The 16,055-nt window shown below is 45.3% G+C and overlaps 6 protein-coding genes across 6 annotated transcripts; 4 read left to right on the forward strand and 2 right to left on the reverse strand.

Moving 5' to 3' along the window:
• Positions 1 to 345: 345 nt before the first annotated feature.
• On the forward strand, positions 346 to 1,549 carry BCIN_01g06380 (hypothetical protein). Its single transcript, XM_001561223.2, has one exon. It carries the CDS (start codon positions 596 to 598, stop codon positions 1,040 to 1,042), a length of 447 nt encoding a protein of 148 aa, XP_001561273.1. The 5' UTR covers positions 346 to 595; the 3' UTR covers positions 1,043 to 1,549.
• Positions 1,550 to 1,561: 12 nt separating this feature from the next.
• On the forward strand, positions 1,562 to 2,805 carry BCIN_01g06390 (hypothetical protein). The gene is made up of 2 exons (XM_024690615.1): positions 1,562 to 2,232; positions 2,307 to 2,805. The coding sequence occupies exon 1, from the start codon at positions 1,666 to 1,668 to the stop codon at positions 2,143 to 2,145; it is 480 nt and encodes a 159-aa protein (XP_024546384.1). The 5' UTR covers positions 1,562 to 1,665; the 3' UTR covers positions 2,146 to 2,232; positions 2,307 to 2,805.
• On the reverse strand, positions 2,791 to 3,471 carry BCIN_01g06400 (hypothetical protein). The gene has a single exon (XM_024690616.1). The coding sequence runs from the start codon at positions 3,421 to 3,423 to the stop codon at positions 2,896 to 2,898; it is 528 nt and encodes a 175-aa protein (XP_024546385.1). The 5' UTR covers positions 3,424 to 3,471; the 3' UTR covers positions 2,791 to 2,895.
• Positions 3,472 to 5,493: 2,022 nt separating this feature from the next.
• Positions 5,494 to 8,287, forward strand: BCIN_01g06410 (hypothetical protein). The gene is made up of 2 exons (XM_001561219.2): positions 5,494 to 6,724; positions 6,775 to 8,287. Exons 1-2 carry the CDS (start codon positions 5,823 to 5,825, stop codon positions 7,688 to 7,690), a joined length of 1,818 nt encoding a protein of 605 aa, XP_001561269.1. The 5' UTR covers positions 5,494 to 5,822; the 3' UTR covers positions 7,691 to 8,287.
• Positions 8,288 to 8,561: 274 nt separating this feature from the next.
• Bcage1 lies at positions 8,562 to 13,411 on the reverse strand. Its single transcript, XM_024690617.1, has 6 exons — positions 12,672 to 13,411; positions 12,470 to 12,603; positions 12,021 to 12,404; positions 11,906 to 11,972; positions 10,471 to 11,857; positions 8,562 to 10,424 (listed from the first exon to the last, which is right to left on the reverse strand). Exons 1-6 carry the CDS (start codon positions 12,733 to 12,735, stop codon positions 9,107 to 9,109), a joined length of 3,354 nt encoding a protein of 1,117 aa, XP_024546386.1. The 5' UTR covers positions 12,736 to 13,411; the 3' UTR covers positions 8,562 to 9,106.
• Positions 13,412 to 14,264: 853 nt separating this feature from the next.
• On the forward strand, positions 14,265 to 16,036 carry BCIN_01g06430 (hypothetical protein). Its single transcript, XM_024690618.1, has 6 exons — positions 14,265 to 14,539; positions 14,669 to 14,687; positions 14,764 to 14,913; positions 15,009 to 15,182; positions 15,279 to 15,433; positions 15,557 to 16,036. The coding sequence occupies exons 1-6, from the start codon at positions 14,441 to 14,443 to the stop codon at positions 15,896 to 15,898; spliced, it is 939 nt and encodes a 312-aa protein (XP_024546387.1). The 5' UTR covers positions 14,265 to 14,440; the 3' UTR covers positions 15,899 to 16,036.
• Positions 16,037 to 16,055: the final 19 nt, after the last annotated feature.

Below are 16,055 nucleotides of genomic sequence, written 5' to 3' on the forward strand. Positions count from 1 at the left end.
AACAATCCACAGCCTATGACTTTCCCGTTTCAAAATATCTTCCCAGCAAACTGGTCCTACTACCGCCCCAACGTCTGACTTGAGATCTCTCGATGCCAATCATATTGGTATAACGATAGAGAATTGTCCTGTTCGATGCAAAAAACATCTACAATTCACAGCCGCAGGTTTGAAGTCTAATCTGTTGGAGCTCATCGAATGGGCTGCTGATTCTGGATCGGAGAATGCGGTGAGTAATACTGTAACAAGGTAGGACTTCGGTGCTGTTCTATGTGTTTTATTTTTGGCAACTTGTAGACGCGGGAGAGGCAATGGAAGTGTATATAAGAAAGAGGAGGTTTCTGTGGAGATAATGTGTCTTTCCACAATATACATTTTAGTAGCTTTCCTGGCAGAGTGCAATAACTCGAAGATCTTCACTTCTATATTGATTGCCTGGTGCATCAAGGTTTATACTTTTTTCTTTTTTTTAAAAAAAAATTCCATTTTTCTAAATTCCTTTTTCCACGACGGTCTAGGTTTCATTTGCTGTCTGTCTCCTTTTTTTTCCAATTCCCACATCACAAATCAAACAACAATCTCAAAGTAATCCACGATGAACATGGAAATGGAAATGGATGCACCTCTCCTCCGCTCCTCAACTTCAACCTCTACAGACACCAACTCTACGAGTTCCTCCACAAGTACTACTCCTACCCACCGCAGCTTCAATTTCAGCCGGAGCAGACCCCTCTCCATATCAAATTCGTACACTTCATCCCACACCCTCTCATCTCATACCTTTACACCTCCCCGTTCCAACCCCCCAAGCACCCTCTCACGCACACGATCTCTCTGCGCGAAATTCAGCACCGAAGTGCAATTTATGAAAATGAAGTTGTCCACGCGGGGAAAGAAGGAGAAGGGGAAAGGGAAGGGGAGATGGGTTAGGGTTGAAGGGGAGGGGGAGAGTGAGAGGAGAGTCGAGATGGTGTGGAGGAGGTTGGATGGGGGTCAGGGTATGATTCCTTATGGAGGGGTGGGGAGGGAGAGATTGGAATGAATGGCTCTTTTGAGAGGATTTTGGGAAGAAAGACCAGTGATGTGATGTCATCGGAATGACGGGAACGAGAAACTAAATTCCCACGATCTGAGACGATCGAAGATATAAAGACGCTGTGTGAGAGAAGGGGAAAGGTTGCTGTAATAGATTTAGATTGGACAGCAATCAGCGATGGAAGTCCCCCCTTCGGTAATCATGGATTCTCTGAATGTATCCGAGGCTCGGAAATGATGGACGCAACGATGTCCATTATTACTAGGGAAGAAACGATGTTAGTATCATTGCCGTTAGATTCTCTGGAGAGAAATCTGCGGGGCAAGAATTCCAACAGTATCCCAATTGGATGTAACGGCACAGAGCTGTTTGTGTAGAAGAAGAAGAACCCCAGTAGAAGGAAGGTGGAACTATTGAGCTAGTCTCGAGGCGCGGTATGGACGAGAGACGCGGCGAACTCTTTATTTGCGATGACGAAGCATCAGAAGAACAATTGAATTCAAATTTGCTATAACCTCCACCTCAGGATATCCTATCCAGACTATATACATCATGTGTCCAACCGTGTGAATGACCTTAAACCCTCCATCCATACTCTAGAGACTGCCAACCGGCAACCCACCTCCAGCATGATAGCTGTACCAAAGATTATCCCCAATTGTGCCCGGTTCCATATCATATTGATCAAAAGAGTTACTCCTATGCTCCTCTACCCGATCTCTCAACACATCCCAATCCTGACACATCTTCATTCGCATGCAACCATCGACTCTATAGCCACTGATATACCAAAATGCGCAATCCAGATTACACATGATATATTAACGAAGAGAATTAAAACGACAATAACCGTGCCAATCTCAGGACATCGCCAATATTCTGCAATGAAGATGGAGCCTTGGACCAAATCAGCGATTTGCACCTTTGGATTTCCCAGCGGGGTTGAAACTCACGAAACTCGTATGGCATGGCATGGTACGTTTCGACAAGTTATACACACTTGGCTTTTCTCCGCCTCAAGCAAGGAGCACAAGTGGTGGCTCGATAGCATCGATCACAAAATCACTCCCGAGGTAAGCTGGCCCATATCAAGAATGAAAGACCCTTAGACTAACGGGACTGAACAGTGTCGTAAACTTCTCGAGGAGTATAGCAAGATCCCACCCGAGGACGTTCGTCAACACATATATGACATTGTGAGTCGTCTCTCCTACATGGCGATGAACATCATCAGTGCGTTTTATGTGGAGGAAAACTAACTGTTGTACAGCGTGAAAAGGCATGGGCAATTCGCCCATACCCGTGCACAGGTTTGGGTCGCTTCCTTGATAATCTTCTCGCTCAGTCGCCAGCGTACAAAGATATTGTTGCCCGACTCAAGGGCGGAGACTCATTCATAGATATTGGATGCTTCCTCGGCCAAGAATTACGTCAATTGGTGTGGGACCTCAATGGTGCGCCTACAGATCAGCTCCATGCCGTGGGCATTGTCAATCATTGGGGCTTGGGTTATGAATTTTTTTCGTGACAAGGATACTTTTAAAGTTGATTTTTTTGAAGACGATATGTTGCAACCGCGCGAAAAGTTGTAGGCGTTGTGCGGAACGATAGATGTTATTTTGGTGAACTGGGTTTTCCATCAGTGGAGTTTAGAGAACTGGATCGAGGCTGGTGACTTGGGAGCAACTCGGTAATGATCCTAAAGAGACTGCACATATGGGAACAGATGTGTTGATGTTGGAATTCGTTATTACTAGGGAGTAATTTGAAACTTATATCAATTCCTCCCTGAGAACACCTCATGCTTGTTTTTGAAAACTATGAGCTGGTGATAGACGTATCCCTGAACTTCGAGAATCTTAAAAATGTATATTCGTTGTTCTAGACGGAGTATTATCACGGTGATCAATTTGTTGGCCCTTCGAATCGACTTCGGATCCGGTACTGGACATGTTATCTCTGAGCCAGGGCTTTCCTCTCCTCTCAATGTTCCTCAAGATGCTATGGACTGTCGCGCCATCTTTCGAGCTCCCCAAGATTTTCGACCACTCCTCTTCATCTAACAAGTATAAATCCTCCCGATCATTTTCCCTCCTGTAAGTTTTGACGATATCGTAAGCATTATAGTCCGGTCGATTGCACACCTCGACTAAGGTTCTGAATATCCATACTTCTTGGTCAGCGAAGCTCCAGTCATGTTTGGGAGTACTGCTGGCTCTAATAGGTCGAAGTGACCTGTCGGATGCAGCCAGTAAGCCTTTGAGGTAGTCGGGATTGGACTCAGAATGGTATGTTTCATCTTCTTTACTTGCTCGACGTGAATGATTGTTATGGATTGACTCCGAGGTACGGGCACACAGCTTTTTGAGGAAGGATTTCACTGGCATAATGACCAAATTGGGGTATCCTAACGTGTAGTGAGGAGACAGTGTTGCTAATTGTATAAGAAGAAAGCAATTCTTCGTATGAATAGTTTGATATTAGTTTTGAGGAAGATATACTTGGGGTTGTGGGATGTCGTTGAGTGACCTGTGGTCTCTAGTTTTCCACTACATAATATCAACACTTACTAAGAGTAGTTTACCTCTTATAATGCAGTACCGGAGCCAAGAATAAGAAAGTACCGTAGTAGGTATGTGTAGTTCAAGAAGCACTACCGTGTGTGGGGTTTCGAATTCAATCGATTTTGAGAACTACTGGCCCAGCGAGACGATTGATTGGATAACCAGTCATTCTGGGCCCCCCAAATTCGATCAATGACACAACTATATGTCTAGTAAAATCCTTATTTCAACGGTGCCTGAATAAGCGTCCATCGTCACAGCAATATCAGCGATATCAAGGTAGTAAATCCCGCCACGTGCCCACCAACCCCGCGCTATGAGAATTTCGTCTCCAGAGACTGGACAATTGAGACGCTTGGAGTTTCCCCACGATATTATGATCGGCATCGGCCAGGCAATAAGAATTTGAGAACTACCCAAACCGTGGCCCAGCAACGATGGTTTATACGGATACTTATTGACCCTGGGAGTCTGTTCCAAATTGTGGTTAAGTTGCCCGTCTACTGAGGATGTCGTCATGTTCATGTTGCACAAAGTATAGGAACGTTGGATGCATCAAACAGCAATAATAAGAAGACTGGTTTCGACGGTGGTTTGTGATGATTCGAAAATTTAGATGGATCAAAAGATTGGAGAAGATTGGAGGGTAGAAGGGTGAAAGGGTGGGAGGGTTAAAAAGGTGGAAAGGTACTTATTAGATAATAGATGTATGAAATCACCTCGAGGTACGTAAGCAAGTTGAAACATTCGCCAGATTCCGGTTTTCAACACGAACAGCGAACTCTTCACGTGGGATTCCGCCATAAGGAAGGATATTGTGACATTTTATTACTTGCATCTCATTCGTACTGTGTTCCCTTGTTGCCTTGTTGCCTTGTTGCCTTGTTGCCTTGTTGCATTATTCCCCGCTCCTCCTCCTCCCTCTTCACTCCTCCCTCTTCACTCCCTCCCCGCTTCTTTCTGTCGAGCCAATAGAGCGTAACAAACCCGCGAACCTCCCTTGTCGTCGTCGTCGTTATCAAAACCCTTATCAGCCCTTGATTTCATGGGATTTGCTGTTCGGCAGTTCTGCGTCTGTGTTGCGTCCATTCCCACTCCCATTCCCATTTTTTTTCTTTTTCTTCTTCTTCTTCTGCCCCCAGCAACCATATGACGTAGTAGATGGCTCTCCCATCCTCCTGCACTGCATGAAAATCTGCACGCCATGATCGGATGCCAGACCGTGATTAGTCTGCGAGACAATTATAGCATGCGTATCTTATCAATGAGAATCCAAGCCGAGTCTAGCGTGTCTCGTGGATATCTTTCTTCGATTCTCAATTTCCCCTCCAGGGTTCAGGTCAAACACCAAGACGGCTGTACGGAATTCACGGCTCCAATTATAAGGAGTAGATTATATACATTTCTTGGAAACTTGGTTTTCTTTTGCGCTGGATTGGATTGTGTGTGCAAAAGACTAGCGAAGGTAAGCTTAAAGTTAGATCTCACCGTTGAAAAAAAAGAAGATCAGACCTCGGGATTCCTGGCAGTGGTTGGTGGTGGAGTCGATGGACGTCGGCATGTCACTCGACGGTGCGATATGATGATGTGATGAATGCGAGTCCCTGGGTTTTCTTTCAGTGCGTGTTCATTCAGTCCATCGCATATGCATTCCAGATGCACACAACCGGTATAACTTTTCCTTTCAGCCCTCTTCCTCTCATCCCGCCAACTCTTCCCACCCTGCCAAGTAGACGACCCTGCTATCCATCTTGGCAAAAGCTTGAATCAGTCTTTCCGGCACGACACCCTACGATACCCTCCTCTAATAAGAACTGGGTACTTCTCGTTGGCCTGGTCTCTTCTCTCTTACGCTCTAATAACTTCAATAACAATAACTGTATCCCTCCATCCGACTTCTTCCCAAACAGCAGCACCCGTGCGTCAAACCTTCCATTGTTGACTCGCGCCCATTGTCCGCATTCACCTTGTATCTACGAAATTAACCCAATTAGAGGGCCTAGTTCCATCCCGTTTTGGCGCTCCGTCGTATTCGTCCTTTCCTTGTCTCTCCGTTCAATTGGTTGCCTTGAGGATATATGAATTATTTTTCGTCTTTTTTTTACTCCCCTCCTTCCGTGTTGCACTTTGTCATACGAAGCTTGGCTGTCAGCTCATTTTACAACTACAATCACAACACTCTTCTTTGCGCAACATAACTCGACTGGAGAGGATAAGCAAAGATGTCGGAAAAGGTCGAACGTCAAGCACTCGGCGACATGTCAAATGGCGCAAATCACCCAGCGCAAGAAAGTCCAGCGCAGGTGACTCCAGCACAAGTAACTCCAGCGCAAGAGAATCCAACCCAAGCAACTCCAGCCCAAAATGGCACACAAAAGAATGGCGACCCAGAGAAACAAACCCCAGGCCAATTGAAGTCGGCAAAGGAAAAGGTTGCCTCGAAACAGCAGAAGCTGAAAGACATGGCCAACAACCCTCCAGGTGGTTTCGATGCGACGCCAATTCCCCATGCGCGAGATGGTTATACGGTACGATTTACGTTCCACCGAGCTGAGAACCTCCCTGCCTCGGATCTCAATACTCGCTCCTCCGACCCTTTTATCTTAGCAACTTTGACATCCTCGCTATTGAAAAGACACAAGGAAGATCCAGATCTCGTTATGCGAACTCAAACGGTACACAAAAACACGAATCCAGAATGGAATAAGACTTGGACGGTAGCGGGCATTCCCGGAAGTGGCTTCCGTTTGAAATGCCGTCTATATGATGAAGACCCCGCAGATCATGACGATCGATTGGGAAATGTTACAATTTATGCAGAATCACTGGGCCCAAATTGGCAAGGTTTCAAAGAGAGAGGATTTGATGTCAAAAAGAGAATGGGCAGCAAGAGAGCGTATGGAGTACGAGCTTGCGCTGCTATGTTTAGTAGCAATGTTCACATGGATGGTACACTATATGTCAGCGCAGAATTATTGGGACCATCCGAGGAACCATATGGCAGAATGTATACTGTCGCGGAAACATATTTCTTCAAGCATTATTCGCCCATGATTGGAAGATTGGCTGGTACTAAAGCGCCTGGAAGTGAGTCGGGAGATAAGCCACAAACTGAGAAATACGAGTAAGCAATTCTCCTTCGTACCTAAAACTATGACAATACTAACGAGTTAGTTTCCAAGCAAATCAGATACAACTTCAAGGTCCAGTGCCGGCAGAGTTATACCATCGCTTTGTCGAATTCAAGCCTTTCGTAAAAGGAATGTTCTCAAAAGCAGGCCTACGAGGACGAGTCTTGAATAAAGCTCTTCATCACCAACACGCCCGTGTGTATAACTTTAGCAATAGTACAGAATACGGAGTGTTCAAAGCCCGATCAGAAGAAGCTGCATTGCAATTTCTCAAAATGGTACACTTTGATGAAGGTGGAAGGATATTCACCTATGTGCTCTCACTCGATGGACTTCTTCGATTTACCGAGACGGGCAAGGAGTTCGGTGTTGACCTTTTGTCAAAACATACCATGCACAGCGATGTAAACATTTACATTGCATGTTCTGGAGAATTCTTCATTCGTCGACTAAAGCACCCACGTCGATCAGTCGATGATCCTAGCCAATCCAGTCATCCAATAGAAGAGCTTCCAGGAGGACCACCCCACGAGGCACCTCCCAAAGACCCCAGCCATTACGAACTGGTAATCGACAATGACAGTGGCACTTACCGACCAAAAGGCTCCCTACTTCCCCTCCTCAAGAAATTCCTCAATGAGAATCTCCCCGGTCTTCACATCGTCACGAAAGAATGCACCGACGATCATCTTACCAAGATGAAAGAAGGACAACGAGAACGCAAGAAGAAGGAAGGAAATGAGATTAATATGGTACAGAATTCAGATGATGAGATCAGTAGCAGTGACGAGGAGGATTTGAACGATTTGGTGGGCCCAGGACGCAAGAGCAAGAGGGAGAGACTTGTTGCTGGGCTTGAAGATCCGAGTCAGGCGGTGAAGGACCTGAAGAAGGACTTTGTACCAGGGAAGGCGAAGGCCCAGAGAGAAGGAAATGGAAATCCTCCAGAGACAGTGTGATGAGGAGAATTGTGAACGAAGGATTTCGCTGACGGTTACAATCAAAGACGAAATCTATCTCCGATGTTTGCATAATCAATCATGATTGGTCCTTTTACGATAGGGACTTATGTGTGGGTTAAGGGGGTGGAGAGGAAGAAGTTAATGGATACCACCACCATGCTGGGTGCAAATGAACGAGTCGACGAGTGATATTCTACCTCACGGTCACATCATAACTTAATAACGCTTTTTTTTTTTTTTTGTTTTTTTTTTGGCGACGTCCCTTTTTTGATACCCTCTACTAGGGCCCATTTATCTATTCTACTTCCATAATCATCCCCTTCATTAGACCATTGTGGGATAATAGTATGGGATGGAAGAGATTGTAATTGCCCAAGGAAGATGTTTTTTTTCTTGTATTGCTTTACATTGCTTTACATTGCTTCGCCTATCGTACCGTAGAGTACAGTATAGCATAGTTAGTCTAGATATCTTTTAGCAGTCAATACCTCCTCGTGGTTTTCAGTACTTTACATTATGTTGTTCTAATATATAACGGATTGAATTATTGACTGAATGAACAGAATGAATGTAGATAAATACAAATATATACCAAGTCAAGCAAGTAACCACCCTCCAATCCACAAATCAAACCACCTCTACGATATCATATCACATCACATCACATCACATCAAATACCATTCATTGCCCATCATCAAACTTCTCATTTCCTCATTTTTCTGATGTTTTTTTTTTCCCTACTGCCCTTTACATACAGACACACACATACGCAGGTAGACAGACAGGTAAGCAATTATGAGAACCCCCCTCGCTTATCTCTTCTACTCGATTTTTATCAATACACGAAGTCATAAAGAGGTATGCATATAATCAATAGACTATTTGGGATGTAATTTAATGTAACGTAATGTGTATGAGTATGTATGAGTATGAGTATGTGTATGTGTATGTGTATCACACAAAGCATCGTTCCACCATCTCACACCGCATGTGCATCCATCCATCCATCCATCGAGCCAACCCCAACTAAACCTATCCATCTCCACCCAACTCATGCGCCATTAAGATTATTCCTCCCCTTTTCCTAACCTAACCTATCCAAATCCAGGTATCTAGTGGCTTGCCTGCTTTCATTTCAATTCTTCAAGCCATGGTGGATATCGATACCATACCACTTGCTCACTATACAGTACAATGAATTATACCTCCTTGTCATTCATCATTGTGCCAATCTGCCAACCGTCGACTAGTCCCCCTTCCAGCTATAATATAAGCAAGCCACCCTAAGCTAATACAAAATAAAATATTTCCGACCAAGAACACGAAAAACGCCAACAATGCTAATCCCATGGTATCCCCAAATCATCCATCATTCATTAACATACCATGACATGTCATACCATCAAAAAATTTCATGAACGTTCCTGGATGGGCGTCTTAGCTAATCGTCCGCCAGCGCTGACACGTTTCTGCAATCTCGCCTCCCGCTCCTTAAGCTTCTCCTGTGGGGTCATTGTGGTTGGCAAGGCCCCTAAAGTATCACTAGTGCCTCCTGCACGCTGTGTCTTTTGTTCGATGTACAGCGTCGCGCTTCGACTCAAAGGAAATGCAGGCAATGAGGTTGGGATCTCAGCCCCATGTTGTATGAGCATTTCTGCGATTGGGAATGGCACAATCTTTGCAGGAGGTTCGACTCGAGTGGAGGACGTAACTTGTGCTGGAGATGCTGGATCAGCAGCAGCAAGAGCCAAGAATACTGAATGAGTTCCACGAGACTTATCAGTAACATTAGGGTTTGCCTTGAGCGCTAAGGCATATATCACTTGTTGAACATCGTTCTTCTTGACCGCGGCAAGAAGGGTCTCATCCGCCGTTGCATATCGTGAAAGAGTGGATGAGATCGGTTCCACAAAGGCTCGGTCAACATATTTGGCCGTGATGAACTTCAATCTCTGCTCGCGTGTAGCTTGTGGAGCGGGTTTTGTAGCTAGATCGAGTCTAGCTTCCCAGACCATATTGGAGACACGATTGCCAACCAATAAAAGTAATTCGACAATATCCGTGGTAAATGAATTGATATCGAGAGTCAAGGAGCGTACTTTGCTGATATGTGTCCCAAGAGAACGATGAATACCACTGCATTCGATGCAAAGAATGATGGCTAAGTTGATCGACACCCACTCTGTTTTGATTCCAGATCCACAATCTGCACACCAGCAGTTTCCTTGATCCGTTTCCCGCAGAAGCTGTAATAGTTTATCTGGGCTTTCATCAAAGCTACTACTATTCGAACGGCCATACGCAGGTCTCGCACCAACCGTCGTTCTTCTAAACACATTATTTGTGTTAGAAGTATTACTATGATTCGAAGAATGTCCGTGGTTCATCGAAGAACTCTTTCCTGTTAATATAGACCCAATATCTCTCCTGATCGAATGAGGCTCAGGCTGTGGCGCCAAGGCTGGGTAATCTTTCATACCTCTACCCTCAACCGCACTTTGAAGCGCATTGTTGATAGCGGAAATCCAATTCTTCATGTCGTCTTCCGATGTTGCCTGATATACTCTCTTGTAATGAGGTGTTATGACCTCAAAACAAAAACGGCGCTCGGCATCGCGAGCCTCACGAACAGATGCCATACGTAAATCTATAGGCTCCATGTGTAGGTCTAGACGCTGCTTCCAATTACTGTACTCAGAGAGTTTACCGGCATCAAGTACGATCCAAAATCTATGAAAGTTAGTGGGCTTACTGCGTCTATGCGTGTCAGACTTACTTGTGCCAAGCTTGCTTATTTAGGCCCCTTGGATCAACGTGGCTACCGGGCCTGCTTAAAGCCCAGAGAAGACCCTCTTTACGTTGCGTACCCAACTTCTCACTCGTCGTGATTTGACTGTGATCTTTTTCTTCGAGGTCACGTATGCCACGAAACCGAGGATTTGCGCCGGGGCTTCCTAATTGTCCTCCGACTGTAGACGAGAGGCTACCAGGAGATCTAGAAAACTCCGTCATGCCGCCATTGGTAACTGTAGCAATTGTACTATTTGTCGCCACTGGTCTCAGTTGATGCCCAGTGCTATCCGCTCTGTTGAGCTCAGAGTCTGATGTATATGCGCCGTTGCCCGAACTTGAGGTTCCAGGTACGACGGGTTCAACTGGGACCGCGGGAACTGTCTCAGGTTCCACATATGTAATAGTACTCTTCTCGAGATTGCGCCGTTTTTCTTCACGTTCAGTCCTCTGGTACTGGAATTCTTTGTCCGCATCCTGCACTTCCGCGCTCAATGCTTCTAATTGTGGAAGCATTTGTTCCACCTTCTTGGCTGCGGCGAGATAACTCCTCGTCTGAGCATCTGCATACTTAGTCAAATGCGACAAAACTTCTTGTTCTTTTCGTCCCCCATGAAGATCCTGCATGAATGAAGAATAATCGAAACGCTTCAGCTCGAAATTCCGACGTTTCGTTTGGTATTTTGTGTCGCTTTCAACGCGCTTTTTCTGTTTGAGCGAATCTTGACGTTGGCCCAAGTATCTCGAGACATATGCATAATAATCTTTACTTTCTTCCTCAAAGTCTCGTTTCTTTGATTCAGCTTGTTTGATATCGAGGGTATATAGTTTTGCAAGTGGCTCTATAATGACTTTCTCTAGGTTGAGAGCGTTCTGCTTCTCATACTGTAAAATCTCCCGCGCAATCTTATCAAAGTAATGGTCCAAAGCGGGCTGAACTGCGTTTGCGTTCGAATTAGATGCTTCTCGAAGCGCTTCCATAAATCCTCCAATGGCATCGTTGCATTGCATCTGAGCAATTTGCGCTGCCTCTGCCTTTCTGAGAACTTTCTTCATCCGTGTGCGCATATTTCCAGTTTTTTGCTCTAACGCTTTCATGGTAGCTCTGAACAACGGTCCATCTTCGGTGGCGCTCATATCTTCACCCGGGCGTTGACAAGACACATCAACCTTGGGTACATCCGCCATTTGACTTTGAGGAACAACCAAATCGAGGCTAAGGGGATTTGGCGACGGCGGTGCATCTTCGTAGGATAGTTCTTGTCCGCTCACGCGAGAATCGAGGGATTGAGAAGAGGGAAGTCGCAATTTTGGGGGTGGAACAAGATGGAATGGGGGAGATGGCGAGCCTGGCATACTCAATGGTTGAGAATCTAAGCCCTTGTTAGTAGATTATTGGGCTTTAGCAATTAGAGCCTTACTTGACACCCAGAATGAGAAGCTAGCCAAAGTATTCAATCGATGCGCCCGTTGATCATATTCGAGAAACTAGAAAAATGTCAGAATGAGTAGCATATGCGATTCAGTCGAACGTACACTACAATTATTTCTCCAACCACCCCCGCGATCTTCTGTTGGCTTTGGAGGCCTCCATTTCCAAGACCATTCGAACGACACTGATTGACTGCCTCCAGTAGAATAATCCCCAACCAATTGTACGTTGGCATTCTTGTGCAAATTCGGATCGGCGTGAAATTCTCGAGTGACTAGATTCTCTACTTCTCGCGCCGTCGAGGCCGATACATATGTAAGTCCATTTATAACTGAATCTATCAATCCGACCACATCTTTTGCGCCGTTTGTTGCAGGTAGGAATCCTTGCGATTGTCGAATAATGAATGTGAAGTTGAAGGTAAGTTCCTCCTCGTTATTGATTTTGATGAGGAAATTGGGAGCGGCGCCAGGAAGTGTATCAGGGTCCTGCAGAATTCTGATTAGGATTTTTGGTAATACAAATGCAATGTATATGTATGTATAATCGTTACCTGGACATATTCCACCACAGCACTGTCTCCCAGGTCGCGAATCGCAGATACTCTTGTTGCTGGAAAGCCATTTGGAACAATGTTTAAGAGTGTTTTCCTTCGCTGATTGGTGATTGACAAGGACGATATAGTTACTAGTAGTGTATCGTAATCAGTCCCCTCCTTCTCTCGAAATCTGATGAGTATCAATGGGAGTACTAACAGCGAGTTTGATCCCTCAAGTACAATGGCGCGCCATCATCTGGCCTGCTACTAACATTACCCATTTTCCTGTGATGTATGTACGTTCCTCACTCTCTCACTTTCTCTCTCCAACACAGACACACACACACACACTCTCTCTGTCTGTCTCTCAGGGTTTACCCCACTAAAGTTATCTAGTTGGAAGTTGTTGCAGGAGGTATGGCGGCCCTTGCTCTTGACAATATTGTCGAACACTGTAAAGAGGATAATGTTTTTGGCATCTAATCCGGATAATAGCAATTACGAACAAATGTAATAAAGAAGGGATTTGGCTGATTATTCTGGTGTATAAGGTTGATATGATATGGTACCCTAAACTCTGGGATTGCTAGAGTCGAAAGCAACGAGTGCTATTTTAGCAGCTAGACGGGGAGACTGGGAGACCGGTACAGTAAGGTTCTCGCTAGACGGGGTGCTGGCCGCAGTAGTAAAAGATTAGCCTTTGCTTTAGTTCGTCTCTTATTAGAGGCAACCCTGATGTAGTTTCTGTATCTGGGTCTGTATCTGGGTCTGTTTCAACTGTCGTTTCACTGCTGTTAACTTGATGAATGTTGAAGCCGCTGTGAGGAAAGGCAGATAGATGTAAGGCGACGAAGAATCGGATCTTGCTTGTTAGCCCCTGGCCGAGAGATAGTAGCGATGTGAGATGTGAGTAGATGAGTAATAAGTGCCCTTAGCAGTCGCGGTAGTCGCAATAGCAGATGTATAAATGGAATTAGATGAATCTTACTTGTAAGCAAAGCAAGGATATTACCCAAATTCTACATTATATGTGATACAATCCCGTGCATTCATTCCCTCTGCAGTGTCTCGTGTTACTTTTGACTCTTATTTTTCCCTATTGCATTTCCAGGTAGCTGATACCTAAAAGATTCAAATTCCTCCATGATTATTGTTCACAGCCTCTTGAAGCACGCCCGTACCCGTCGCCAATACCCACGTCCACGCCCTTGGTGCTGACGCACATTGTTGGGCTTGTGAATGAAACGGGCCAGGACCAGCAATCACAGGGCTGTTAACGTGTTTATAAGAGCGATAGAGTAAAACTTGGCATTAAACGGGCCCCACGGGCTCCAAGTGCCTTTTCGGTACCTAGACGTGCTAGACAGAGGCAGCGGAAGCAGATAGTCAGGGGGTCTCTTTTATCCAGCCAAGTGAATAATAACAGAGTCACGATTCTTGGAGTTTGTTCTAGTTTCACTCAAGGTTTGATACGAGTGTTATGTTATGTATTTCCGTCTGCGCCTCCATGTCTAGTAATGTGTGGCCAAAAAGTATGGTGAAGATTCGTCTTCGAGAGAGGTGTATTCGCGGCAAATGGACTACTCCGTACACTGTACACTGAATGCATTTTCGATACGAGATCCTGCCCTGCTGCGGACTACCTACTGCACTGGCACTCTGTATTGGAGCATTCCAATGCATTCATAGCTAGCATTCGCAAAATAGAACAAAAAACCTCCGAAGATACAAGCGTGTCACCCTTTTAATCGATAAGCGATAGAGCGTGCGTCAACCTCGGCATGTCTCACACCACGGCTCACCTCTCCAAGATACCTACCTACCTTTCCCTCCCCTTCCCTTCCCATCTCCACAAGAACTTCCCCAGGTTTCCTGAATATATAATTAGACCAGAAATTTGGGTTGCTTCGTGGATTGTTTCGTACTTTATTTCATCAATCTTTCCACACCTTCTCTTGTCTCACCTCCCACGTTTGTATATACGACATGACGTCCCTTCCTTCATCAAACACAGGTAGCAACTTTGCCAATGCTACCAAGGTCCAACAATTGACTTCGCATACCTACTCTGCAAACTTTCCCGATGTAAGATTCTTGATATATGCTGCATAAGTTGACTTTATGGCTCTGAGCTATACACACATGGGTTTAAATGATCTTACTCCTGACGTCCAATCTCGCTTTACTGAGGTGCCATACTAACAATCTACGCAGGACTGGTGCATTGGATCAGGTAAATAAGCATCTTACCAAACCCCCTACTTGGTTACCCATCTCTCAATAAATTTGTGGCCTTACCAGAAATATAGTTCCCCATGGCGGCTTCGTAACCGGTGTCTTTCTCAAAGTCTCTGCCCTCCATTTTCGCACCACCTTGTCAGCCCAAAACCAACCAAACCCCATCACGCTCCATCTAGAGTTTTTGCGGCGCACTGAAGCTGGTCCTGCCCTCTTTACCGGTTAGTCTTTCCCATGACTTCTATATATCTAGAGCGTCGTATGAATATCTCTTTCGTCCTATAGACTGGCTTCTGTGTACTAACGTTCTCTTTAGTCCAGGATACCAAACTTGGGAGGCAGACATCTGTTCTCCATGTGACCCTATCACAAGGTGACCGCGTTGAAGTAGTCGGTTATATCACGCACTCTAATACCATGACGGAAGAAGGCGTTTCTTCTCCTCACACTCATGTTCTTCATCCAGCCCCCCTTCCTGCCTCTCTCTCCCGTAAGCATAACCAATGTTTTCATCCAACGCCTTCGTCTTTATTGCCCCTTGCCATCTCCTCTTCTTAAATCCTACCAATTAACCCTCGAGTTTTAGTCCTGAAAACTGGCAACGACCCCAACTATTACCTCGAAGGCATGCCCTTCCCCAACTTCCGTAAAGCTAGCACAAAAGCCCACACTTACTTTCCTCGCACCCAACCTTCTCCCATCATCTCAGACGAATGGATCCGACTATCCACTGGCGAATTTGTAAGCACCGCGTTTCTTTTATAATACAGAGCCTAAACCCCCAATCGCTCCCTCCGCTCCCTTGCCGTATTCTTCTAGCCTACACCCTAACTAAACCACAATTCTAACCCAAATCCTAACCAGTGGACTGACGAAAGTCTCGGCTACGCTTGTGACATGTTTTCGCTCCCCACCGGATTCCTCCCAGAAACCACTGCCCCCTCCGAATCTAAACCCGCCATTCCTGGCGCAAAGTACTGGTTCCCAACTCTATGTTTAAGCATAGATTTCAAGAAGTCCCTCCCATCAGATGGCGTTGAATGGCTCTTCATTCGAGTTGAACGAAAGCAGACCCGAAATGGGCGCATGGATATAGAGTTGACGGCTTGGGATGAGGGAGGAGACTTGGTCGCTATCAGTCATCATGTTGCGCTAGTTGTTGGGAGTGAGAGGAACACGTCGGCGAGAACTTCGAGTAAGATGTGAAACGTAGAATTCGAGTATGAATTTTAGATTTGTGGGATTGGGCATAGAGTGGAGGTATTTGTTATATATATTGCACACGGGCTCTTCAACCTAGACTTAGGAGTCATGATAGAAATAGTGAATCACTTGTTGGAAACACGATAGATGATTGAAATCG

Source organism: Botrytis cinerea, chromosome 1 (assembly GCF_000143535.2).
Source record: "Botrytis cinerea B05.10 chromosome 1, complete sequence".
In the NCBI taxonomy this organism is placed as follows: Eukaryota; Fungi; Ascomycota; class Leotiomycetes; order Helotiales; family Sclerotiniaceae; genus Botrytis; species Botrytis cinerea.

Coding starts and splice junctions, on each gene's coding strand:
- BCIN_01g06380 (XM_001561223.2), top strand. CDS start 596: ATGAACATGGAAATGGAAATGGATGCACCTCTCCTCCGCTCCTCAACT.
- Bcage1 (XM_024690617.1), bottom strand. CDS start 12,735: ATGGGTAATGTTAGTAGCAGGCCAGATGATGGCGCGCCATTGTACTTG. Junction 12,604..12,671: donor CTTGAGGGATCAAACTCGCT/GTTAGTACTCCC, acceptor ATACACTACTAG/TAACTATATCGTCCTTGTCA. Junction 10,425..10,470: donor AATAAGCAAGCTTGGCACAA/GTAAGTCTGACA, acceptor TAACTTTCATAG/ATTTTGGATCGTACTTGATG.
- BCIN_01g06430 (XM_024690618.1), top strand. CDS start 14,441: ATGACGTCCCTTCCTTCATCAAACACAGGTAGCAACTTTGCCAATGCT. Junction 15,183..15,278: donor CCTTCCTGCCTCTCTCTCCC/GTAAGCATAACC, acceptor CTCGAGTTTTAG/TCCTGAAAACTGGCAACGAC. Junction 15,434..15,556: donor GACTATCCACTGGCGAATTT/GTAAGCACCGCG, acceptor AATCCTAACCAG/TGGACTGACGAAAGTCTCGG.
- BCIN_01g06410 (XM_001561219.2), top strand. CDS start 5,823: ATGTCGGAAAAGGTCGAACGTCAAGCACTCGGCGACATGTCAAATGGC. Junction 6,725..6,774: donor CCACAAACTGAGAAATACGA/GTAAGCAATTCT, acceptor CTAACGAGTTAG/TTTCCAAGCAAATCAGATAC.
- BCIN_01g06390 (XM_024690615.1), top strand. CDS start 1,666: ATGATAGCTGTACCAAAGATTATCCCCAATTGTGCCCGGTTCCATATC.
- BCIN_01g06400 (XM_024690616.1), bottom strand. CDS start 3,423: ATGCCAGTGAAATCCTTCCTCAAAAAGCTGTGTGCCCGTACCTCGGAG.